Source organism: Lagopus leucura, unplaced genomic scaffold, assembly GCF_019238085.1.
Source record: "Lagopus leucura isolate 7727_CA_CO unplaced genomic scaffold, USGS_WTPT01 147-5_obj-0_obj, whole genome shotgun sequence".
Taxonomy (NCBI): Eukaryota; Metazoa; Chordata; class Aves; order Galliformes; family Phasianidae; genus Lagopus; species Lagopus leucura.
Window position 1 is genome coordinate 95,730 of NW_024966179.1, and position 21,489 is coordinate 117,218.

The following is a 21,489-nucleotide window of genomic DNA, read 5'->3' on the forward strand; positions in this document are numbered from 1 at the left end:
TGGAGCCAATAAGTTGCCTCCATTCACCTGGCCACCATCAGCTCCCCGTGTTGCTGAATCACCCTGGAGCCGCTCTCCCTTCTGCAGAGACCCCATCATTCCAGGACAGCATCCGTGCACCCTGCTGACCCAGCCCAGCAGCTGGATGTGCTGGTGATGACTCCAGCCCCCTGCTGCCCTGCTGGCTCCCAGCAAGAAGAGAGCTCCGTGCCCTGATGGTCACTGCAGAGGCCCCAAAACCTCCATCCCTCACTGCATCCCGCATCCCCCGGGTACCACCAAACCGCGCTGACATTTCTCCCTTTGCCCTTCAGCTCCTCCGCAGCAAACAGCACCCAACAGCCGCTGTGCGTCCACGGAGAGATGACACAAAACGAGACCGCAGAGCCACCGTCGGGCCCGGCAGCGCGACAACCCCGTTCTGCGCCTTGGGATGGCTCCGTGACCGGGCACACAGCGGGCCGGTAAGAGGACAGCCTTAACGGGAGAGGTGCGGAGCACAGCGCTGCCCTTCCGCATCCCGGCAGTGCCGACTCGCTCCGGGGCTGCACCCACCGATCTCCCGGGACGCCTCATTGCGAGCCCCCGCCCGCAGCCCCACCGACCCCGAGCCTCTCCATCCGCTCCGGCCAGGCCCTTCCCACCTCCGACCTGCCCCGATCGCCCGTACCGTTGCCGGCAGGGCCGTGCCCGCGCTACTCACGGCTCCGCACGGCCCGGCCCGCGGGATGCTGCGGGCTCCGCTCTGCCCGCGCCGCTGCCGCCAGCCCCGCGGCGGGGGCGGGGCCTGGAGGACAAAGGGGGCGGGGCTAGAGGCGGAGCTAAAACATAGACAGCGGTTGAACAGCGCTAAGCCACGCCTACAAAAGAGTTAACCACGCCCGCGCGCTGCGTGGCCACATCCCCACGTCGCGCGGCATGTTGGGAGCGGAAGTGCGGCTGCCGCGAGGAGCGCGCGGGCGGCATGGCGGCTGCCGGGAGGAGGTGAGGGCTGTGCGGGCGGGGAAGGCCCGGCTGGGAGCGGGGTGCGTTCCGCTCGCCTCTTCTTCTTCACGTCTCTCCTTTGGCCCCGCAGGAAGCTGGAGGAGCTGAGCGTCGACGAGTTCCTCGCTAATGGCTTCGAGTCGGAGCCCGACGGCGGTTCGGAGGAGGAGGAGGCCCGGCCCAAGGCCGGGGGGAGGCGGCCCCGGCCCAAGGCGGCCGTTCGGTGAGGGCCTGGGGGTCGGGGCTGGGCTTCAGCCAGCTCTGCAAGTAGGGGGAGCTGGCCTGGCTCTCGGGAGAAGCTGCGTGAGCTGCCTTTGTTTTTCTTGGGGAAGAGAATGCTCTGGGGAGACCGCCGTGCTGCCATCCGGGGGACTCGTAGAGGGCAGTGAGGCTCTGATGCTGCTGCCCACAGCAGTGTGAGTGTCCCGTCCCAAGCCCAGGCTGAGCCCTGGGCAGTGTGATGTGGTGGGGGGCACCCAGCCCGCAACAGGGGTTGGGGTCTGTGAGTGCTTTAAGATCCCTTCCAACCGAAGGTATTCTATAATTCTCTGTTTTCTTAATCCTGAGTTAAAATAAGCTTTGATGAGGCCAGAGCAGGTGTTGGAGCCACAGCTCTGATTATCTAATCACCACTTTAATTAGCTGCAGGTGTGCATAGTGCCCAGTGGTTGCTTGCTTTTCATAGAGCACCAGCAGAAGCTTGAGCAATGAGTAAACATCTTTTAACTCTTCTCTATCAGAAAAAAAGGAAAGGCATCTGAGCATAAGGACCAGCTCGCCCGACTGAAGGAAAAGGATCCTGAATTTTACAAGTTCTTGGAAGAAAATGACCGCACGCTGCTGAACTTTGATGCTTCAGACAGTTCTGAGGAGGAGGAGGAGGGAAGCTTGCACATCCCACCTGACTCATTAGAGGTACCAGAATGCTGAAATCAGTTATTTCAATTACATGTGAAGTGTTTTGAGTTTCAGTGCAGGTGTTAATTATATTTGGGCTGATGATTGCACTAGTGAAGGGGTTCTCCAAAGATCAGCTGCAGGTGTTTGTGCTTGTAACCCAGAAATCAGCTGTGGCTTTGAATTGAGCATGAGTTAAAGATTGTGAAGGCAGAGCCTTGCACTGCCTTTTCCCTGTGGCTTTAGGCTTGTATTTATTTCCTCAATGAAAGTTTATTTTACTTCAAGCCTTGACCTTGGTGATTTCAATTACTGCACATCATGCTTATGTAGTGAAGCTGCAGGGCTGAAGTAGCTTTATTGCAATTTGTAATAACCTTAATTTTGTTACAGCTTTACACAATATTATAGCTTTATCACAATGCTGATAACACAAGTTGTTGCTACTGCCTACTTGCCTCCTCTTTAGTTATTCAGTAAAAGAGATGGGAGCACAAAATATGTATATGAGCATTTTCTTAGTCTTGGTATCAACTTTTTTAGGAAGCGAGTGATGAAGGTGAAGAAGATGAAGAAGAACAGGAGAAAGGCAAACAGAAGAAAGTTGAATCCACCCCTGTGAGCTTGAAGATGGTTGAGGAATGGAAGAAAGCTGCAGAGGTGAGCAGGGAATTAGAATACAAAGCACTGGAGCGTGTTCTTTTAGATGTTGGTCCACATGTTGCCACATCTAAAGGCTGTGTTTTAATTTGTTCATCTTTCACAGAAGTACAGAGGAGATGTGTGCTGGTCCTGCCCATAGAGTTTGTGTTAGTTCAGTGTGACTTATCTTTGCAGTTTTCACTTGGGCTGCAGTATTACTCTTGCTCTGAAGGGAAAGATAATGAAAGAAGTGAAGAGTGGCTTAGAAGCAGGCAGAATGATTAATTCCTGTTCTCTTCATTGCTGTGTGTTGTGTCTTGGACAGTTCCAAGAACTTACCTGAAGTTACATTTTGAGCAATGTATTCTGATGAAATATCTTGCTGTATGTGACAGTGGGAGGGAAAGGTTAAGCTGGATAATTGCTTGCAGCTGTTTCTGCTTCTCCAATCTCTTGCCCCTCAGCCAATTAAAAGCCTTAAACTTCTTTTAAAGCAGGTGAAAGCCATTAGCAGTTGCTGACTGCCGTGATGCTTTGTCTTACATTACAAGTTCTATTTTTTACAGTTAAAATAAATTCCAGCACTCCTGTCCCTATAAAATACTTCAGAAGTTTGCTGTTTGGTTTTTATTCGTTCCTCAGAGAGGGCTAACACCAAGACTTTTCCATGAAATCACTCAAGCATTCAAAGCAGCTGTAGCAACTACCAAAGGAGACAGTGGTGGTGCTGATCCCAGCAAGTTTCAAGTCCTTGATGCTGCAGGTGAGTTAATTGCTGTGCTTTATGTGAGAAGGGAATCCATTTTGGAGGGAAAGCTGCTCTGTTGGAAGAGAGTGAGGGTAAGCACTGATAGAGCAAACTTACCCTTTCCTCCTTGCTGTTGTCTTTAGGGCTGATCTTACAAGATTATTTTGTCTTTTCCCCCTATGACGTCCTGCAGTGTCGTTTGGAGCTCAGTTCTGCTGTCAAGTTCATATATCCCTAGCCAGGACCTCTCAAAATACTGCAGATGTAGATCTCCTCTATAGAATTACTGTGCTGTAGCACAGATGAGATAGAACTTACCCCCCTTTTATGTGAGCTCCAGGCTGTATTCTGGGGGAGAGTGGTATATTTCTGACCAGAAATCATGGATCAGGCTGGAAGCTTGTGGAAACTGTAGTTCTGTGGGAGTTACTGGCTTCAGCTCTTTTTTGAGGAGCTCTTCTCAGTTAGCTGAGAAGCTATGGAAAGAAATATATATATTTATAAAACAATCATTTGTAAATGCTTTAACTTTTTCTAACCAGTGTTCAATGCCCTTGTGTCCTTCTGTGTCCGGGACCTCTTCAACTGCCTGCAAAAGCTGCTGCTTGTGAAAGCCCCTAAGAACAAACAAAAGTAAGTCTGAGATTTGAGAATTGCAGGTGAGAGCTGTGTGAGGTTATTTCAGAACTGCATTCTGGCATGAGGCTGGAAAAAGATAGCAGCTTCAGAGCTGCCTAGCCAAGTTTTCTTTTTCCCCTCTGAAAAGGCATCCTCTCTAATGTTAGACTTCAGCTGCTTGCACAGTGCATTGGGTTTACCAGAAGGGCATCTGTAAGTGTGTGTGTTGTGTTCAAGAGCAGTGTTAAGGCATTGTGAGTCAGATCTCAGAGAAAGGAGGCCCAAGCCTTCTGCATACAACGAGGCCAAGTACTTCAAGCAGTCTGTTTCTACTGCCTGGCAGTACTGAGGAAACAAATCCACTGTTCTTCATGCTTTGCTGCTGCTTTTTAAATCTAAGCCCAACTCTTGTTCACTTGCAGGATGGCCCTTCCTTCCAGCAGTCCACTTTGGAGCAAATTGCGACTGGATGTAAGAATGTACCTGTCCTGTACCATTCAGGTAAGAAACCTCATGTTTGTGTTGCCAGCACTGGGCTGTGTATCTGTGGGCTTTTGATCTGGGTGTTTTGGAATGAGGCAGGTGAGCTTTTTTGCTCACCATCACTAAAAGGAGAGCCAAGCAGTCAACAAATTAATTAACAAGGCAGGTGTGCTGTGAGGCAGTGGTGGCAGAATGACCTAGCAGGAGCAGCATTTTGATCTGCAGAGCCTTTTCCTCAAGTTGTGGTGCTTCTTGCCAGTGGCAGAACTTGCAAGGGACTCAGTCAGTGCAGAGTCCTTGCAGTGCAAGGGGAATGAGAAAGATTTGGCCATTTATAGTGAGGTGACAGTGACACTGGTGTTGTCTATAAGGTGTCTTAAACTATATATACCCTGAGTTGTTACACTCCAAGCGAGGCTTTAAGTGATGAACCTGCATGCCAGCACCCTGTGCTCCTGTTTGCCAAGATGATGCAGGTTCAGGGCAGTGATTTAACCTGGCACAGTCTTGCTCTATTCCTGATATAGCTCAGGTTTTTTGGGCTTCCTTCTTGAGGAGGCTTTTGTTCCAGTCCCTTGGTAACGCAGTTACTTGAGAACAGCCAAATGAGATGCTTCATAGTTAAAGGAAGACTGCAAACTAACTAAGCTTGCTTTGTTTTTCCCTGTAGCTCCTGTCTTGTCTAACAGAAGCCTCTGTTGGAGCAGCAGTTCTCCAGCATGTCAATTCCATACTGCCTTATTATCTGTCCTTCCCAAAGCAGTGCCGGATACTTCTCAAGGTAAGGTGGCATGCTGTGGTTTCATGGTAGTCTGATCAAGGCTCTCTTTTTCTTTCAGTCCTTTCAGGGCTTGTGCTTCTCTTCTGGGCTTTCTGGGTGCTGTGAATCTCTTTCATGGTGAGATGATGGGCACAATGCTGTGTGTTACTGCTGCTAGTCCCCACACAAAGTGTGGGTGTTCTGGGGAAGCTGTCTGTTTCCTTGCTGCAGATGGAGAACTTGCTGCCTGGGTGCTGAGGCTGTGTTTAGTCTGTGATGGTATTACACTCTCAAGAGCTGGGGGTGGAATATTTTTGCAGAAACTTAGTCACAACTGCTAAGTGCTTAAGAGCAACAGAAGAGGTGTGGAAGAACAGAAAGAGGGCAACAGGGTGACGTGTTGGCATGAAAAGCTGCAACACATCATCTAAATGAAGCTGGGAATGCTCTGGTAAAGTATGGTACACCTGGTATTGTTTGGTAACTGCTGTAAAGAGGATTTTGTTGGAAAGCTTTTCAGCCCTGCAGCTGGACTGTTTCTGATTTCCTGAAGAATTTATTAGTAGAGGAAGTTGTTGCAAGCTTGCATCGTGATTATGGTGCTGCTGCACCAGATGCTTTGTGACAGAGGCATACATGTCCAGCTGAATCTGCAGGCTGAGCAGGTGAGAACAGGCAGGTCTGGGAAAACTTGAATCTGTTCACTTCCTCTTCAAGATATTAAGGAGAGATACATGCATAAGGCAACCAGACATCAGTCAGAGCAGTGTTTGAGGTCATGTGGGATGTCTGTTAGCCCAGAGCTCTGCAGAGGCTGTCCTCCCTGAAGCTGGTCCAGTTAGTGCTGTGATGCACTGGGTGCTCATCAGGTTTGTGCCACAGTGTATGTCAATAAAGTGACATCCATTTCTCAGAGGTGTTGATTTGTGAAGTTGTATCGATTGGGGGTGTATTAATGTAACGTTTTGCATGCTGTTGTAGCTAGAGCATGAGGACAGAGTGGCTGTTGTGACAGATTCTGTAACTTATGACCTGCCATCTTTGTAATCCTTCTCTTTCCCTTGCTTTGATGTGAAGGCAGGGGCCCAGACCTTTCTGTTAGCAGGAGGGGCTCTGTGTCCCTTCACTTGCCTGAATCTTTTCTATTCCAGCAAGCAATTCATTTGTGGAGCACGGGTGAAGAAACAGTGAGAGTGCTGTCCTTCCTTGTGCTGAACAAGATCTGCCGCCACAGGAAAGAGGTGTACCTGAGTCACTTGCTGAAGGTAAGCTTGGCATTTCTTTTACTCTGCAGCTTTCCTGAAGTCAGATGCAAAAACCTTAAGGCAGCAGCTTCACTGTGTGAAGTACAACAGGTATTGGCACCCCCAGAAAAGTAACTGGGTGAAAATGTTAGGTTGAGGTGTGGCCTCTTGTTTGTTACTACTGCCATTCTTGCTGAAGGCATGTAGGCAGAGTTTTAGCAGGCAGTGCAGTCTGTCTGCAGGATAAATACTACTCCAAAACCTTGAGGGCTTTCTTCAAGCAGCTGTTTGGTGCTGCTGAGCTGCTCTCATCTTTCAGCCAATAGCTGAGGATCCCAAGTGTAGTTTGCTTCGTTACTGTTCTTGCAAAGAGAGCCTTGTTAACCACTGTGACCAGCTGCAGGCATGTATGGCTCAAAGACATCCCTACAGTTCTGTCCTCTTTGTTTGGAGGAGCATGGCAATGTTCAAGCTCTGTGCTGAACAACATAGAGGTGGGAAGATTCTCTTTCCTGGCTCTGTTGAGGAAGGAGCATGCTAAAACTACCTTTGCTTATTCTTCTGAAGTGGCTGTTCTAACAGAAGGAATCCTGTTAGGAAACACCAGGGGGTGGGAAAGGTTTTGTTCTGCCTTCAATGTGGTTTGTATCTCGTTCTCTTTCCCCGACAGCAAATGTACATTGCATTTGTGAAGAATTCAAGGTTTACCTCTCCCAATGTGCTGCCCATGATCAACTTCATGCAACGCACGCTGGCAGAGATGTATGCCCTGGACACACACACCTCCTACCAGCATGCCTTCATCTACATCCGCCAGCTTGCCATTCATCTGCGCAGTGCAATGACCATAAAGAAGAAGGTGGGTGTCTGCCAGCATGGAAGGAGTCCCCCCCCTGTGGGGCACGTGTGGAGGGAGGGAAATTACTGCAGCTGCTTGAGGCTTTTGGTGTCTCCTAATTCTCAGTACTTATCTGATCCGTTTCATAATGTGCCAGGGAATAGTTTTGCCAGAGGCTGGGTGCTTCACAGCTGTCTGTGAATTCTTTTCTGTGTTAGTTTAGAGCTTCAGTAATGAAGGAGAGAACAGACTGCTGCAGAGTGGAAGTCACTTCCCTCTCTGCAGCTTGCCAAGAGTTTGACAAGCTTCCCCTTTTTCTATGTTGGATGTGCTGTTTTCCTTTGTGAAACTACAGTTTTGCTGTTGCAAAATCCCAGAGTAGAGGGGACCAGGAATGACCCTGATGTGTTCATCTTTCCACTGCTGTGCCCAAAGGTGCATCTGCCCCACTTATCTGCAGCTGGTATTGCCAATCTGTACTGCTTATAGGGCATCACTGAACAAAGCAGCTCAGACCTCTTGGGAGCAGTCCTGATTTGGGCCACCTCCAGTCTGACCTAGCAAATCTGAGTCAGATTGCTAATCCTGGCTTTATTCTTGTTTAGCACAACAGATCCCTGTAGATTAATGGCTGAGCTGCTCCCAAACATTGCAGGACTGGTAACCAGTTAAATCTCCTGGCTGTTCAGACATGGGGATAAATGAAGTCTGGGCTATATATTCTCTAATTGGATTGTGTTGGCTTCTTACACACTCAGTCTTGGCCCAGACAAGACTTAAATCCACTTGTTTTCACAGCTGGGGTGGGTTGTGGGAACTTTACGTGACATCAGCACAGCCAAAATGTACAAATCTCAGCAGTAAGCCAATTAATTTAAATTGAGTAGTGGGTGGTTATGGAAGGTGATTACAAGAGCAGGTTGTGCTGTACAAGAGAAGCTGAGAACAGGCCTTGGTACATCATAGTGAGCTGGGAGAGCTGTCATTTCCAGCTGCAGCCCAATCCCTGCCACAAGGTTTGGGCCAGTAGTTGCCATTAAGTATTTCTGCTCTTTCTCCAGTTCTTGCACACCTTGTTTCCATCACAAGAAAGAGTGACCTGGGCTTTGGAAGTCTGTATGAAAGATGGGTTGGAGCTGAGGCTCCCTCGAAAGCATAATCTCTTCAGAAATGTAATGCTTTGGATTGTGGGAAGTGCATGACTCCTTGGAAAGAGTGTCCATAAGGGACTTGTTTAGTCTGACCCTAGAGAAGTTGCTTAAGCACAAGGCAGGTGTGGGTAGGGACTCACCCAGAGGTGCTTTTAAAAGCTCTTGGATTTGAGCTGCTCAGCCAGCCTGAAGCTGCTGGTTGTGTGCCAGACACAGCACTGAATTTGCTGGGTGAGCACATGAGCCACAGCTGGAGCTTTGGGTCTCTTTGGGCAAATTCTCTGTCCTCTTGGAGAATGCTGAGTAAAGGGCCTTGCAGAGAAACCAGAGTGATCTCTCAGGTCTTGGTGTTGATTCCTTTTCTCCAGGAGAACTTCCAGTCTGTCTATAACTGGCAATATGTGCACTGCCTGTATTTCTGGTGTCGAGTTCTCAGCACGATTTATCCCAGCGAGGTCATGGAGCCATTGATCTATCCTCTGACACAAGTCATCATAGGCTGTATCAAGTAAGTCGTTTTTTTCTCTCTGCTGGCAGTGCTGCTCTCATCTGATACAGCAGAGCACTGACTGAGGGGTGTTACTGCTGTGTGATTTGGAGTTAACGTTGCTTTGTGAGGAACTGTGAGCTGCTTTTGATGGAAGCATTGTGAGCACGTGCCACAGAGGAATTAGAAGACTTCTGAAGGGGAATTCAGCAACTCTGTTTTCCCTAGCTAAGATCATGGGCTCAGGCATATGTAAAACCAGGTACTGTGCACAAAGGATTGGGCACAACTCCTAGTTGTACAGGGAGAAAATGTGCTTAACTGTCTTGCAGCAGAGAGTGCTAAACACAGAATCAAGTCTTCAGCTCTGTGAAGAACTGGGTTTCTGTGTGCATTTGTTGCTATCTGAAGTTCTAGGGGCACGCTTACTGTTTTTAGTATGTCTCTGCTGAGGGGTTGGTTTTTTTTTTCCTAGTGGTTTGTGTGTGCTTAGATAGAAACTGCTGTTAATGGGCATTGAGGGAATTTCTGAATCTCTGGTGATCTCTGAAATCCTGTTAGCTCTGTAACCAGATTCTCAGCTTTAAAGCACCACCCGCCTGGTCTTGAAAAACTCCCAAGTGGTGATGAAGATAAGCAGATTTAAACGATCGTTAGAGCATGCATACATCCTTACCCCATCCCCCATGTGCACAGGCTGCTTCTCACTGCTGCTGCAGAGCTTTAGCTGTCCTGCAGACAATTCAAGGCAGTTTTTTGCCTGTCTTAGTGGATAAATCAGCTAGCTGGGGCCAAGGAAAGGTGAATGGGGTGAGCCTCAGCAAGAGCAGCAAATAATAAGTAATGCTCCTGTCTGATGTACAGGGCTGGTTGACATGGCATACAATTACCATCTGACAATGCTTGAAAGGTTTGGATGGATTTTGGAGTGGGGAAAATAGAAATGGATCCCAGGTTAACAAAGCCAGTGTCTGGGATGTACAGAGTAGATATGTTAGCACGTATGGGATGTACAGGTAAGTGTGGATGGGAATGGTATGGCAGTGTGGGCTCCTGCCTGAGTCTGTGCCCAGGAGCAGACTGCCTGTTCTTAGTTCTTGCTTAATTTCAGGCATTTCTGGAAGGCTCAGATAAGGGAATGGGGCTGCATGGTGTTGTGCTGAGCAGGCTGCTTTGCACAGACAGTACGAGCTGCCCCTCTCTGTCACCCTGCTGCTCAGCTGTGCCATGGGTGGGAGGGCAGGAAGCTGGGCATGCAGCCTCCCCTGCACAACCTCTCATTGCCCTGCTGGCGTAGCCCTCTTGGGAGCACCAGGAGGGTGATGGATAGCACTTGGAGGTGGAGATGCTCCTTCCCCAAGTGCCTTTAGGCCGGGAGGTGGCGCCTGGCTCCACTGAAAAGCAGCGAGTGGGGATGTCTGTCTGTCTGCAGGGCTGCATTGGCTCTTGCTGCCCCTGGGGCTCAGGTGGGGAAAGCACCACTCCTCACAGGCTTTGTGCTCTAGGCAGGGACCAAAGCAGAATTAGAAACGTGATGGAAGCAAGATAATGAGGAGCAGGGAGTTGCTGCTAAAATGAAAATAAAATGCTTTCAAACTATTTTTAAGAGTACATTTCAGAAGAAAGTGTTGAAGAGGTGTGTGAGCAAGATGCTGGTGCAGAGAGGAGGAGTGCTGAATGGGGAAATGCTGGAGTTTGATGGCTTTTGCCTTAGTAATGCTGAACAATGCTGCTTTGCTGCAGAAGCTCCTGGTTTTCTTCTTTTCCCCCCTGTTCTGGAAAGGTTTTTTCTATCTTGTTCCTATCCCTAGCAGACAAGGTAGAAAGCCAAGCTGTAAACATGGTGCCCCTTCGTGGCTTACAGCTAAACAAATATTTGTGGTGCACTGAAGTTTTGCTTTCCATCCTGCTGGTGTGCTCAAAGGAGAGAAGGCTTGGAACCCCTGGGGTGACCCCTGGTCAGCTCTTCTTTGCAGAGCCAAAGCTGTGCTTTGTATTCCCTGTGCATCCAGCCAGCAGGAAGTTAAGCAGATTGGTGCATCGCAGAGCACTCTAAAATTAATGGTCTTGGTTTACAGTAAATCTATACATTTAACAGGTTTATCCCTTGATCAATTAATTCCTGAGAATGGCTTTCGTCATCTCCACTGGTGCCAGATCAGGGGTGCAAAGTAGATTTATTTCTATAATGGATCCAATGATAATTATTTCACTATAGTGGGGTTAGGGGGAGAAGGATGGAGGTGATTTATGGTTTCTGGTCAAGTGGTGTTGTTTTTTCCTGCTCCTGGGTTGTTCAGCAAGCTCTTCTTGGGTGGGGGGTGATGTACTGATCTATCAGATGTAAGGCTGTTGTTTGTTTTCCTTAATATAATTCCCAGACTTGTTAATGTAATGGTATCCATGTCTTCCAGGCTGAGGCAGTGTGTGGTGGGAGGTTTCTGGAGTGGTAGGTTTGTGTCTGATGGGCACTGCATTGTCCTCTGCTGGCTTACATGGCATGGGGCAGCTCCTTCCCCATCAGAACCTGGCAACCTGGTGCTTGGGTTGCAGAAACTTGTTAGTATTACAGCTTCAGCACGTGTGAATTTCATTTCCCATTGTGGGATGGCTTCCACAGCTTGATTTGCTGTGTGATACTAAAGCTGTCCTCCTTTTCTAGTGTGGAAAGTGCTCCAGAACGTTGCTGAAGGCTGCAGATGCAGCTCCTGTATTAACATGACCTGATATCCTTTCCTCTTTCTGCTCTCTAGGCTGGTGCCCACAGCTCGTTTCTACCCTCTGCGCATGCACTGCATCCGTGCCCTCACACTGCTGTCAGAGAACACCAGGACCTTCATCCCAGTGTTGCCATTCATCCTGGAGGTTAGTTGGCTCCTGCTGATCTAGCAGAGGCTGATGCCTGTTGTCTCATGCAGTAACACCCCTGAGCTATGCTGTTACTCAATCCTGTTGATGGATCTTAGGAAGAGTTTCTCACAACCACTTACAGAGGAGAAAGAAAGGAAAAACTCCTCCTAAGAATGAAGAATTTATTTAGGAAGAGTATCCCATAAAGGCAGCCTGGCAAAACAACATGTTCAGTTGAATTCTTGGGGCTCTGTTTCTCTTAGGATAATGCCCCACGTATCAGACTGCTGACATCTCTCCACACAGATCTTGCTGTGGGGGCACAGAAGTAGTGCAGCCACGTTTCTTTGAAGAGGGGCCTTTGTGTGAAGGAACAGGGCAAGGTGAGGAACACAAAGCACCAGCAGGTCAGCATAAGGCAGGGCGTTCAACAAGAGTGAGGGAGGCTTCTATAATAAATGACCTGAGTCAGCCAGGCTCATTCCTAATCAAGTTCTGTTGAAGCAGAGGCTCTTGTGGTTTTGTGTTGTTGTAAACGTCCTTCACAAACCACATCCTCTGAGCCTGCGGGAGCCGGTGGTGTTTATAAATCTCCTCCTATCCCCCCTCCACTCTGCCCTGGCCCTGGCCTGTGTGGCTTTGCCATTCGCCCGCTTCCTTCCTCTTGTTCACACACATTTGAAATTCTGCCAGCCAGATTTAGTGATAGAGACATCTCTGCTCTGTGGTGGTGGAGCCTGGGGGGGGAGGATGATTCCTCTGCTGCTTATTTTTTCTAAAGCTCTGAGAGATGCTGCTTTCCCCTTGAGGTTGCCTCCCCCCTCCTTGTTGTGTTCTGGCACCAACACCTTGGCTGTAATCTGTGTCAGGCTCCAGCCAGATGTTACCACACTCAGTGCTGAGCTTCCTCCCTGCTTCCACGAGCCCCTGACCACATCCTACCCTGCTGTATGAGGCATTGCTTAGCCCAGCTTGTCCAGACCTTGGTGACACGGGAGCAGGGGAAATGTCTGCATGTGTGTTGGGTGTGTTGCTCACATACTTTTGCATTCCTTCAACTTGGAGTGTTAACCTCAAACCTCCCAGCAGCTACCAGCCTTTCCCTTCTTCCTGCCCATCTCCTGCAAGGGATCCCTCAAACACCCTGAGGAATTCCTAGTAGCTGCTCCCTTTGCCCTTCTGTTTCTTCCCAACTCCTCTAGCAGAGGTCCCTGAATGCTCTTGCAAATCCTACTTTAGGAGCTGTACTGCAGCTTTGCAGGCGAGATGGCAGGAGCAGCAGCACACAGAGGAGAATTGAAGTGCCTGAAGTCCAAGGTGTCTGGCACTGCTGAGAGGAGAAACCATGTGCTGATGCCCAACTTAGTGCTTTACAATGAGCCTTTTCATACTAGCAAATCTACCCTCTTTGTAGAAGGAACTTCTTCTTCCTTACGTCCAATTGAAATCTTGCCTTAGTTTGAAAGTTTCCCCTTGTCCTGCCTCAGCAGACCCTGCTAAAGGGTCTGTCCCTTCTTATAGCCCCCTTTTAGCCATGGAGAGGCCCCTCTCAGCTCTCCCTACAGCCTTCCCTTCTCCAGGCTGCACAGCTCTCAGCCTGCCCTCACTGGGAGATGTTCCATCCCTGGGATCATTTTCGTGGCCCTCCTCTGGATGCACTCCTGCAGGTCCATGTCTCCTGTACTGAGAACTCTACATCTGGACACAGTACTCCAGGTGATGTCTCACCAGTGTAGCAGAGGTACAGGATCACCTCCTTCACCCTGCTGGCTATGCTGCTTTTGATGCAGCCCGGAATGTGGTTGGCATTCTGGGCATTGAGGGCACATTGCTGGTTTATGTCCAGCTGCCAATACCCCCAAGTCATTTGCAGCAGGGCTGTGCTCTATCCTTACATCCCCCAGCTGGTGCTCATAGCAGGGATTGCAGTGGCCAACGTGCAGACCTTGCACTTGGATTTGTTGAAGCTGATCTTTGCTTTCAATGGGAGGGGCATAGCTTCCCCAGTTCCCACCTTCCAAATCTTCTGTTCCCGGGCTGGGCTGTGTGTTAAATAGTCACTAGTGAAGACTGGGGGGAGGAGTTATTGAATAACTTTAAATTGGCATGCCAAGCCTGCCTGTGGGGAGATTTCCACCTTGTTTATCCACACCTGCCTTCCAGCAGATGAGCCACCAGTTCTCCTTCCAGTCAGCCTTCTCCTTGTCTGTTGTTCCCAGCTGCTTGTTTTGCTCACTAAGGAGGGAGTATGCCCTCCAAGACTTCTTCTTGCAGTTGATGTACCAGTAGAAGCCTTTCTTGCTCTTCTTTGCACCCCTTGCCAAGTTTAGTTTCAGTTGAGCCTTGGTCTTCCTGACCCCAACTCTATTCAGCCCAGCAGCATCCCCATACTCCTCCCAGGTTACCTGGCCCTGCTTGCAATGCCTGTGCATTTTCCTCTCACTCTCCAGGTTGAGACAAGGAATCGTGGAGACATCGTGATCTCATCATGAGACATAGGAATCTAATCAGTGCTGGTATTTTAAGCAGGAACAGACTTGAGGGGCATGGCTGGGGTCAGGGAGCAGATCGAAGCCTTCCCATGCTCCATTTGATGTGAAAGGCAGCAGACTGCCTGGTCTGTTGCTGCAGCTGAATCCGAATGTGGTCAAGGAATGGCTCTGGACTTTGGCCCTGTTTTGTCTGCATCTGGAGCCACTTGTTTTTTTTTTTCTGAGAAGGCTTTGTATAGCCTTAAAGTGGATTCTGAAAAGCTCTCTGTAAAGAGGGACTGTGTAACTGTTTCCCTTCCCCCTCACCATCAAGGAAAAGCAGCCCTTGCTGCCTCTTGTCTCAGCCCTGTCGCTGCTGTGCTGTCAGGAGACAGCAGATGGAATGTTTGTGCAATTCCCATAGGCACAGGAATTCCCCAAGCCCCTGCCAATAGAAATAAGAACTGTCTGCTTGATGCATCGTGACAAGGGCCGATGCTCCCCAGCACGGACATCCGGCGCTGTGTCCTCTTTGGCTCTACTTTTCAGGATGGAGTAAAAGAAATTGCTGAAATTGCCTCTTAGGCAAGAGGAGATGGCTCAAGAGAGTGTAAAGCAGGCAGGCTTTTATTTTTGTGGTGTTCCTCCCCTCGAAGGGCCTGTGAGATCCCTGGCTTTTAATATTTTCTTCAGCACTTCAATTATTTTGTGGCAGGCGTTAGTTTCTGCAGCAGGAGAACTGGTGGCTCATCTGCTGGAAGGCAGGTGTGGATAAACAAGGTGGAAATCTCCCCACAGGCAGGCTTGGCATGCCAATTTAAAATTAGCTTCCCTGTGGAGGGGTTGGGAAAGAGGTTAACCCTGAGAAGCTTAGGAAGGTGAGAGTTTTTCACTTTGACACTTAAATGGCTTGAGTTCTGTTTTGGATGTGCTGCTTGCTTTGGAGAAGGGGCTTGAAGTCCAACATGTGGGTGGTGGATAGAGGATGCAAAGATTGTGGTTGGAGCTTAGTGCTGGACAATGTTAAACACTTAAGCACTGGTTTTGTACAAGATCTGGGCTCTTTGCATCCTTTACACAGAGGAGAAATGAGATCTTTAGACTCGCTAGGCTGAACTACTGCACCCACTGCATATACATTCTCATTCCTCATTTGCATCATCCTCCTCCCTGCACCACTGCACTGCAGCTTTTAAGTTGTGGATCACAACTCCTCGTGTGTCAGAAGTTGTTAGAGTGAAATGGTATCTGCCCAATCTAATGGACTCAAATAATGAGACAGTTGGCTTGGTGGAGGGCAAGGTGGTTTATTTTCACTTTATCAAATCAAGGTATTGGATACCATCTCTCATAGCTTCCTCCCAGACAAGCTGGTGAATCGTGGACCAGATAAGTGAATGAGGGGTACTGAAAGCAGTCTCTATATTTGGAGATACAGAAGCTGCCTGGAGCTGGTTCTTGGAGGCCCTACTTTGGAGCAGATGACCTCCAGGAGACATTTCTCATCTCAACCTTTGTGTGACTGAAGAAGTGAAGACTTTTCTCAATGGCACCTATTGACAGGATGAGATGCAATATGTGCAAAATGCAAAACAGGGAATTAATATGTGCATCTAAAAAAAAGAAAAGGCAGCTCGTTTGAGCTGGAGCAGCTTAGCTGGGTGCTTTGGGTATGGAGGGAGGGTGGTAGAGCAGCTGGAGGGGAGCTGCAGGCAGGTCCTGCTGTGCTCAGCATCCCTGCTGTGTGCTGGCCTGGGGCAGCCTGCCTGGGGCTGATCAAAGCCCTGCCAGGGCGTTTCTGCTACAGCCTGAGAGAAAGAAATGAGGATGGGGTAATAAAGTGGATGTGCTGGGGGCGCAGCCTTGGTTCTCTGGTTTTCTGTCAGCTCAGGCTGTATTTCTGCACACACTGCCTCTCTAGAAACTGATCATGAGATTGCCCTAAATCCATCTCCTTCCTACCCGTGTTGCCCTGTCTGTTCCTCTGTCTGCTGATGCTCATCACATGGGTCGGATCATTGGTTTCTGCCGTCTTCTGGCCCTCTCATCCATCATTATCCCCTTTCTACCATGCCACAGGATCCTTAGACATCAGTTATCCTTCCTTTCTGGTCCCTAGCTGAGCTGTTCTGTACAATCTTAAGCTGGGAACCAGGTTTCCCCCCCCCTTCCTATGTTTCCTGAGAGACTCCCTGGTGCCTCTGGTTGCATTCCCCTGCTTGCATCGTGGCATGTAGGCAGCTCACAGGCTTGGTGCCTTTTGCTTTAATGCATCTGACCTTAGGGATCAATACTATTGTTTTGGCCAAAGAAATAACCGTGCATAACGAGGTTTATAGCATCGATTCTCTAGGCTAGGGCTCTTTGTTTTCACAAGCCACCAAGCTTGTCCCTCCCTTCCAAATAACCTGGATTGACAAATAAAATATATATTAAAAAAAATCAATAGTTGCCTCCATGCTTTTCTGGCCTGGGGGCATCAGTGTGACCTGACCAACCCTCCTTTCCTTCTCACCTTGCCCTTCAGCAGTCTGTGTGCTGTATTGCCACATTCCTGGCTGGCTGGGGTCTGATGATGGATGCCTTGCTGCTGCATTGGGAGAATAGGAATTATTTCCTCCCCCAGAGTGAGATTTAAGTTTGTTGAGGATTCTAGAGCCTGAGTGCCTCGGAGGCAGGGATGTGAGGTTGTGCATAGGTGCTCAAAGACGCAGGTGGGCAGAACATGTGCTGTGTCAGCCCCCCTCATAGGCTGTCATCTGCAGTGCAGATGTTTGCCAGTTGTTGACTGGCTTTTCAAAATGAGAATCCATTACTAATGAGCCTCCCTCGGTTGCCCCTTCTAATCCCCTCATGGGGGCCTTTGAGAACGTGCCCTAATCAACTGGCTTTTGTAGTTCTTAGCATCTTTCTCCTGAGGTCTGCCCCTGCCAGGCTGGGAAAGGGCACATTTGAACTGCTGCTCATTGCAGAAACCTTTTGGTCCTTCATGTGTCACGGGGCTTCGAGCAGCACAGCACACAGGCTCCCAAACTGTCCCTTGCTGGGACGTGTAAAGAAGGACAGTACTCAGAAGAGGCAATCAGCATTTCTGTTCGCCTTCTCAGCTCTGCTGTTGACTGCATGATCTCAGCAGGACTGTGGTGCGTTTTGGGATGCGATCATCTTTAGTCTCCTTTTCTTCTGTTGTAGATTTTCCAACAAGTGGACTTCAACAAGAGGCCGGGACGTATGAGTGCTAAACCTATAAACTTTGCAGTGATCTTGAAGCTTTCAAATGCCAACCTGCAGGAGAAAGCCTTCCGAGTAAGTGGAACCTCAGCTGCTCATAGTGCCCACCCTTAGAAACACGATCAAAAGTTGCCCCTGGCAGTGTGTTTTGTGATCACATCCCATAGGTTGGAGACTCATTTCCCAGGCTGGTTCCTATCTGATATCTGTTTCTGCATTCCCTACCCAGGATGGACTCATCGACCAGCTCTATGACCTGATTCTTGAGTATCTTCATTGTCAAGCCCACAGCATTGGATTCCCAGAGCTGGTCCTCCCTACTGTCATTCAGGTAAGGTGTAAGGTATCTCTTGGTCACACCAGGACTGTGAACAGAGTGGGACAAAGTCTTTTAACCTGACAATAAACAAAGTGTGAGCAGAGAGCTGCTCACCTCTTCCTAATCATCGTTTTTGGGGAACTCTGGGGAGAATGAAGGCATCACATGTAAAACAAGGCTGAAGGTGGGTGAAAAGGGCTTTAGAATGAATCACTCATCTGGAACACGAAGAGGGATGAGGTGCTATGTGATCCCTGTGGTGATGCATTTCTGACTGGTGAACGCAATTCTTAATTGGTTCAGAATTGCCCAAATTGCTGTGTTACCTCACCGTAGTACCTGTGCTCTCAGAGCTCACACTGCCTGCCTATGACCTCCACCATGTGCTCTCCAACAATCCCCCAATCCCAAATTCATCCTTGCAAAAAGCCACAGTTCCCATTTCTGTCCCTCTTCCTCGCAGCACTGCTGCAAAGTTCTCTCCTTTCCCTCTGCCACAGCTGCTCTTCCTCACCACTGACGTTTACGTAATTCATTGTCTGTAATAAAACTGCCTCGTAGGGCTGTGCATCTGGGTGTATTGTGCATAATCCTCCCCTTACACCTTGCTAGCTGGGTGGCTTTGGTTTAGAATGAGCTGCGACCTCTGCTTTGAGCAGCAAGATTGCTCAGTGCAAACATGTTGGAACTTGGAACTCGTCCCCTCCTTTCCTCTCTTTCCTCTCTATTCTTAACTCCTGAGTGGCAGGTGTCATGCTGGCTTGGCAGGGGGCTCTGTGGGGACACACACCTCTCCTCGATGCCACGAGCCAGCGTGTCTGCACACGTTGTCAGTGCGGTGCCTCCGGCTGACGTGGGAGCAGCATCTCAGCTGAGTCCCCGTGCTACAGCTCCCCTTGTTTCTGCTCTGTGCAGCAGGCTGGCAGCTGCCAGGCACATGCCTTTGGCTGGGTCCCGCCGCCTGGCACGGGCACTGCCTGGCTGGCAGCCTGCTGCTGCGGTTAATGGGAGCTGACAGGAGCTCTGGGCTCGAGGAGCAGCTCCTCCACTCGCTTATCAGCAGTGAACAAAGCCCTCTCCTCTCAGTCAGCAGCTGCTGGGGGCAGCAGGGCTGTCGGAGCCGGAATGAGGAGCGGCTGACAGCCCTCTGGCACTCAGAGCCCCGTGGCTTCCAAATGCGCCCTGAGACCGGGCTGTGTTTCTGCAGAGAATTAATGCTATTGGATTCCTATTTGGCTGCCGCTAACCACAGCCTCGTGGCGTCTGCTGGGCCAGGGTGCTGAGGTTAGCTTCCCAAAATCTTGGAGAGCCTTCGGGAAAATGCGTGGGGGGAAGGCTTTTCCCCTGGAACGGTTCCAGTTAACTATAAAAATCCATCTGTCCCATCCTTCCCCCTGCAATGAGCTCACGCTGCTCAGCGCCGTGCTGCAGGGGCTGGCTTCCAGCTGGCCACGGCTGCAGCAGCTCTGGGAGAAGCGGGGCTGAGCTGCCTTCAGCCTGAACTTGGGAAGCCTGCAAGGCAGGAAGCAGCGGGCAGATCAAAGGGGAGTAGAGGCAGTGAGGAGGGAGGCAGCTCAAAGGCTGCTGTTTTCTAGCCAGCCAACCAGCTGGGCTGACTCCTGGGCAGTCATTGCTTCCATAGGCTGGCTCCCTTCCGTAGGGTCCTATGTGGGCTAAGCAGGATTTGCAGAAGGGGAGGAGGTCCTGGTGACCCTACCAGCCTCTGCTCCCCAGTGAATGCTCCCTGTGCTCTGAGTGGGGGGTCAGGGTGGTTTTGGGTTCCCTGGCAAACACAGGCCCAGCTGCTTCAGGTCATTCGTAGCTCCCTGTGTTGTTTGCTGTAAGAGGAGCTGAGGTTTTGCCATGGTCTCTGCTGGTCTAAGGCATCGGTGTTTAAGGCTGGCAGTTGAACAGAATCAATCCCACTGATCACAGCGAGGAACCGACCGGGGATGTTAACGGCATAGACACATACAGGCACACATATGTTGTAATTGCTTTTATTCTGGAAAGCAGTGGTCGCTGTGTTTGGCAGAGGGGAAGAAAAGGCATTCGGAGAGTCCCTTTTTTTCCATCTTCTTTTGCCCTCTTGGTTGCTCCCTGCTTCTTCACACAGAGCTGAGATCTCATTACCTCCCGTTAATATCCGTGGCAGATAGCAGTGGGGCTGTGAGGGATTGCCGGGGTCAGGGAGAGGAGGGGGAGAGGAGAAATGAAGCATACAGCTGTGAGAGTGAGCATAGACAGCACCAACCTGCCCAGATAGAGCCTGAGATTTTGCAGGATTTCAGGTGACACTTCTGCAGCGAAAGAAAAATGATAATGTATGTGGCAGCGGATGAAATGGATCTGGGGCTGCAGCTGCGGGGATCAAGTGAGATAAATGGAATGACAAATGCATCTCTCGGTGGAGATAAATATGCAGCGCCTCTAAAAAATAAATATTTTAGAAAGGATGGGTGAGGAGAGGCCAGGCTTGACCAGCAGCAGCATTTTGCTGCTGGTTTCTTTGTACTTGCTTGATGGGCTCTTTGCTTTGTGGAAAGGGAGGAAGGTGTTCGTGTTAACTCCCATTTGTCTGAGCTGGATGAGCACTGACAGGTGGGGATAAAGGACGAGAGGAGCCCTGCTGCTCCGTGATGGAGAGCATCCTGCAGGATTACACCCAGCAGAGCACGGTGCCCTGACAGAGGGGCACGTTTCATACCAACCCACTTGGCGTGTAGGCTTGGCAGGAGGGATGTGTACCCCTCCTTTGCCCATCTCTCTCTGTTGAGGCAGAGCTTTTGAAGCCATAATTAGAGGAGGCAGCACCGTGTTTGCTGACTTAGAAACCCATTATCTCAATCCTGATAGCATCTGCAGGTCCTGGTGAGATGAAGGCCCTGTTGGGTCTCCTTCTCTATGTCAAATGCCTGGTGTGTGCGTGGCTCTAGCAAGGAGCCTGCTCCTGCACTCCATGTAGCTGTCCTGGGGCTGGTAAAAACTTCTAGCACACAGCATGCTGAGCTGGAATTCAAGCTATGGGTCAATCTGGAGACCCGCATCTCTCCTGGAATCAAGAGCATCTGCTGCAGCCTCACCGTTCAGCTTGGAGGTGTCAGGGCTGTGCATGGTGGTTTGTACTGGTGGGAAGAAGAGGGGCTTGCTTGGGGACGTGGCTACTGAGATAGACAATAACACAAAAACAGGCTCAGTGTGAGTGAAATAGTCTCGCTGTGTGAGAGCAGCAGTGTGTTTCCTGCACACAGAGAGAGCAAGAGCTGACTTTCTGCAAGTGGGATGGTCTGGCTGGCAGCAGTAGGGTTTGTGGTTTCCTGGCAGACTGGCTCTTGTCCCAGCCATCCCACCTAAGCCCTTGGATCTGAAAAGAAAGGAGTATCTAGGCACAGCAATGTGGGTTGTCCACAACAGAGTCATTGTGTAAAGCTTTGTGTGGTGGCTGTGTGGGTTTGTGCCCTTGAAAAATAGGAGGTGCCAGTCAGAGCTGGGTCAGTAGTTCAGACACCAAGCCAACTTCACCCCACATGACCCTGCAGATGGCCATCTGGCATGACCTGCAGCTCTAGCAGCCCCACGCTTCTCACTGAGCTGTGCTGAAGACCCATTCTGCAGAAATTTCCAGTATCCAGTATCTTCTCAATCTCTGCCTTCAATCCCAGCCTGCAGTCTCAAGCCACAGCCCTTGCTATTCCCTTCCCAATAGCTGTTGCCTTGACCCACAGACGCCTTCTCCCATCCTAGCTGTAGCTTCTCTGTGCTTTGG

The 21,489-nt window shown here is 49.8% G+C and overlaps 1 protein-coding gene across 1 annotated transcript in view; it reads left to right on the forward strand.

Annotated features, from left to right (window-relative positions):
- Nucleotides 1–919: 919 nt before the first annotated feature.
- The window catches only part of NOC2L (NOC2 like nucleolar associated transcriptional repressor), a 32,736-nt gene continuing 12,166 nt past the window's right edge, over nt 920–21,489 (forward strand). Inside the window, exons 1-14 of the mRNA XM_042892993.1 lie at nt 920–984; nt 1,076–1,207; nt 1,725–1,899; nt 2,425–2,541; nt 3,166–3,286; nt 3,814–3,904; nt 4,312–4,390; nt 5,043–5,153; nt 6,284–6,397; nt 7,047–7,235; nt 8,734–8,873; nt 11,606–11,717; nt 17,366–17,479; nt 17,634–17,735. Of these exons, the coding sequence (XP_042748927.1) occupies nt 965–984; nt 1,076–1,207; nt 1,725–1,899; nt 2,425–2,541; nt 3,166–3,286; nt 3,814–3,904; nt 4,312–4,390; nt 5,043–5,153; nt 6,284–6,397; nt 7,047–7,235; nt 8,734–8,873; nt 11,606–11,717; nt 17,366–17,479; nt 17,634–17,735 (1,617 nt within the window). The 5' untranslated portion in view covers nt 920–964. The remainder of the gene's footprint in view (nt 985–1,075; nt 1,208–1,724; nt 1,900–2,424; nt 2,542–3,165; nt 3,287–3,813; nt 3,905–4,311; nt 4,391–5,042; nt 5,154–6,283; nt 6,398–7,046; nt 7,236–8,733; nt 8,874–11,605; nt 11,718–17,365; nt 17,480–17,633; nt 17,736–21,489) is intronic.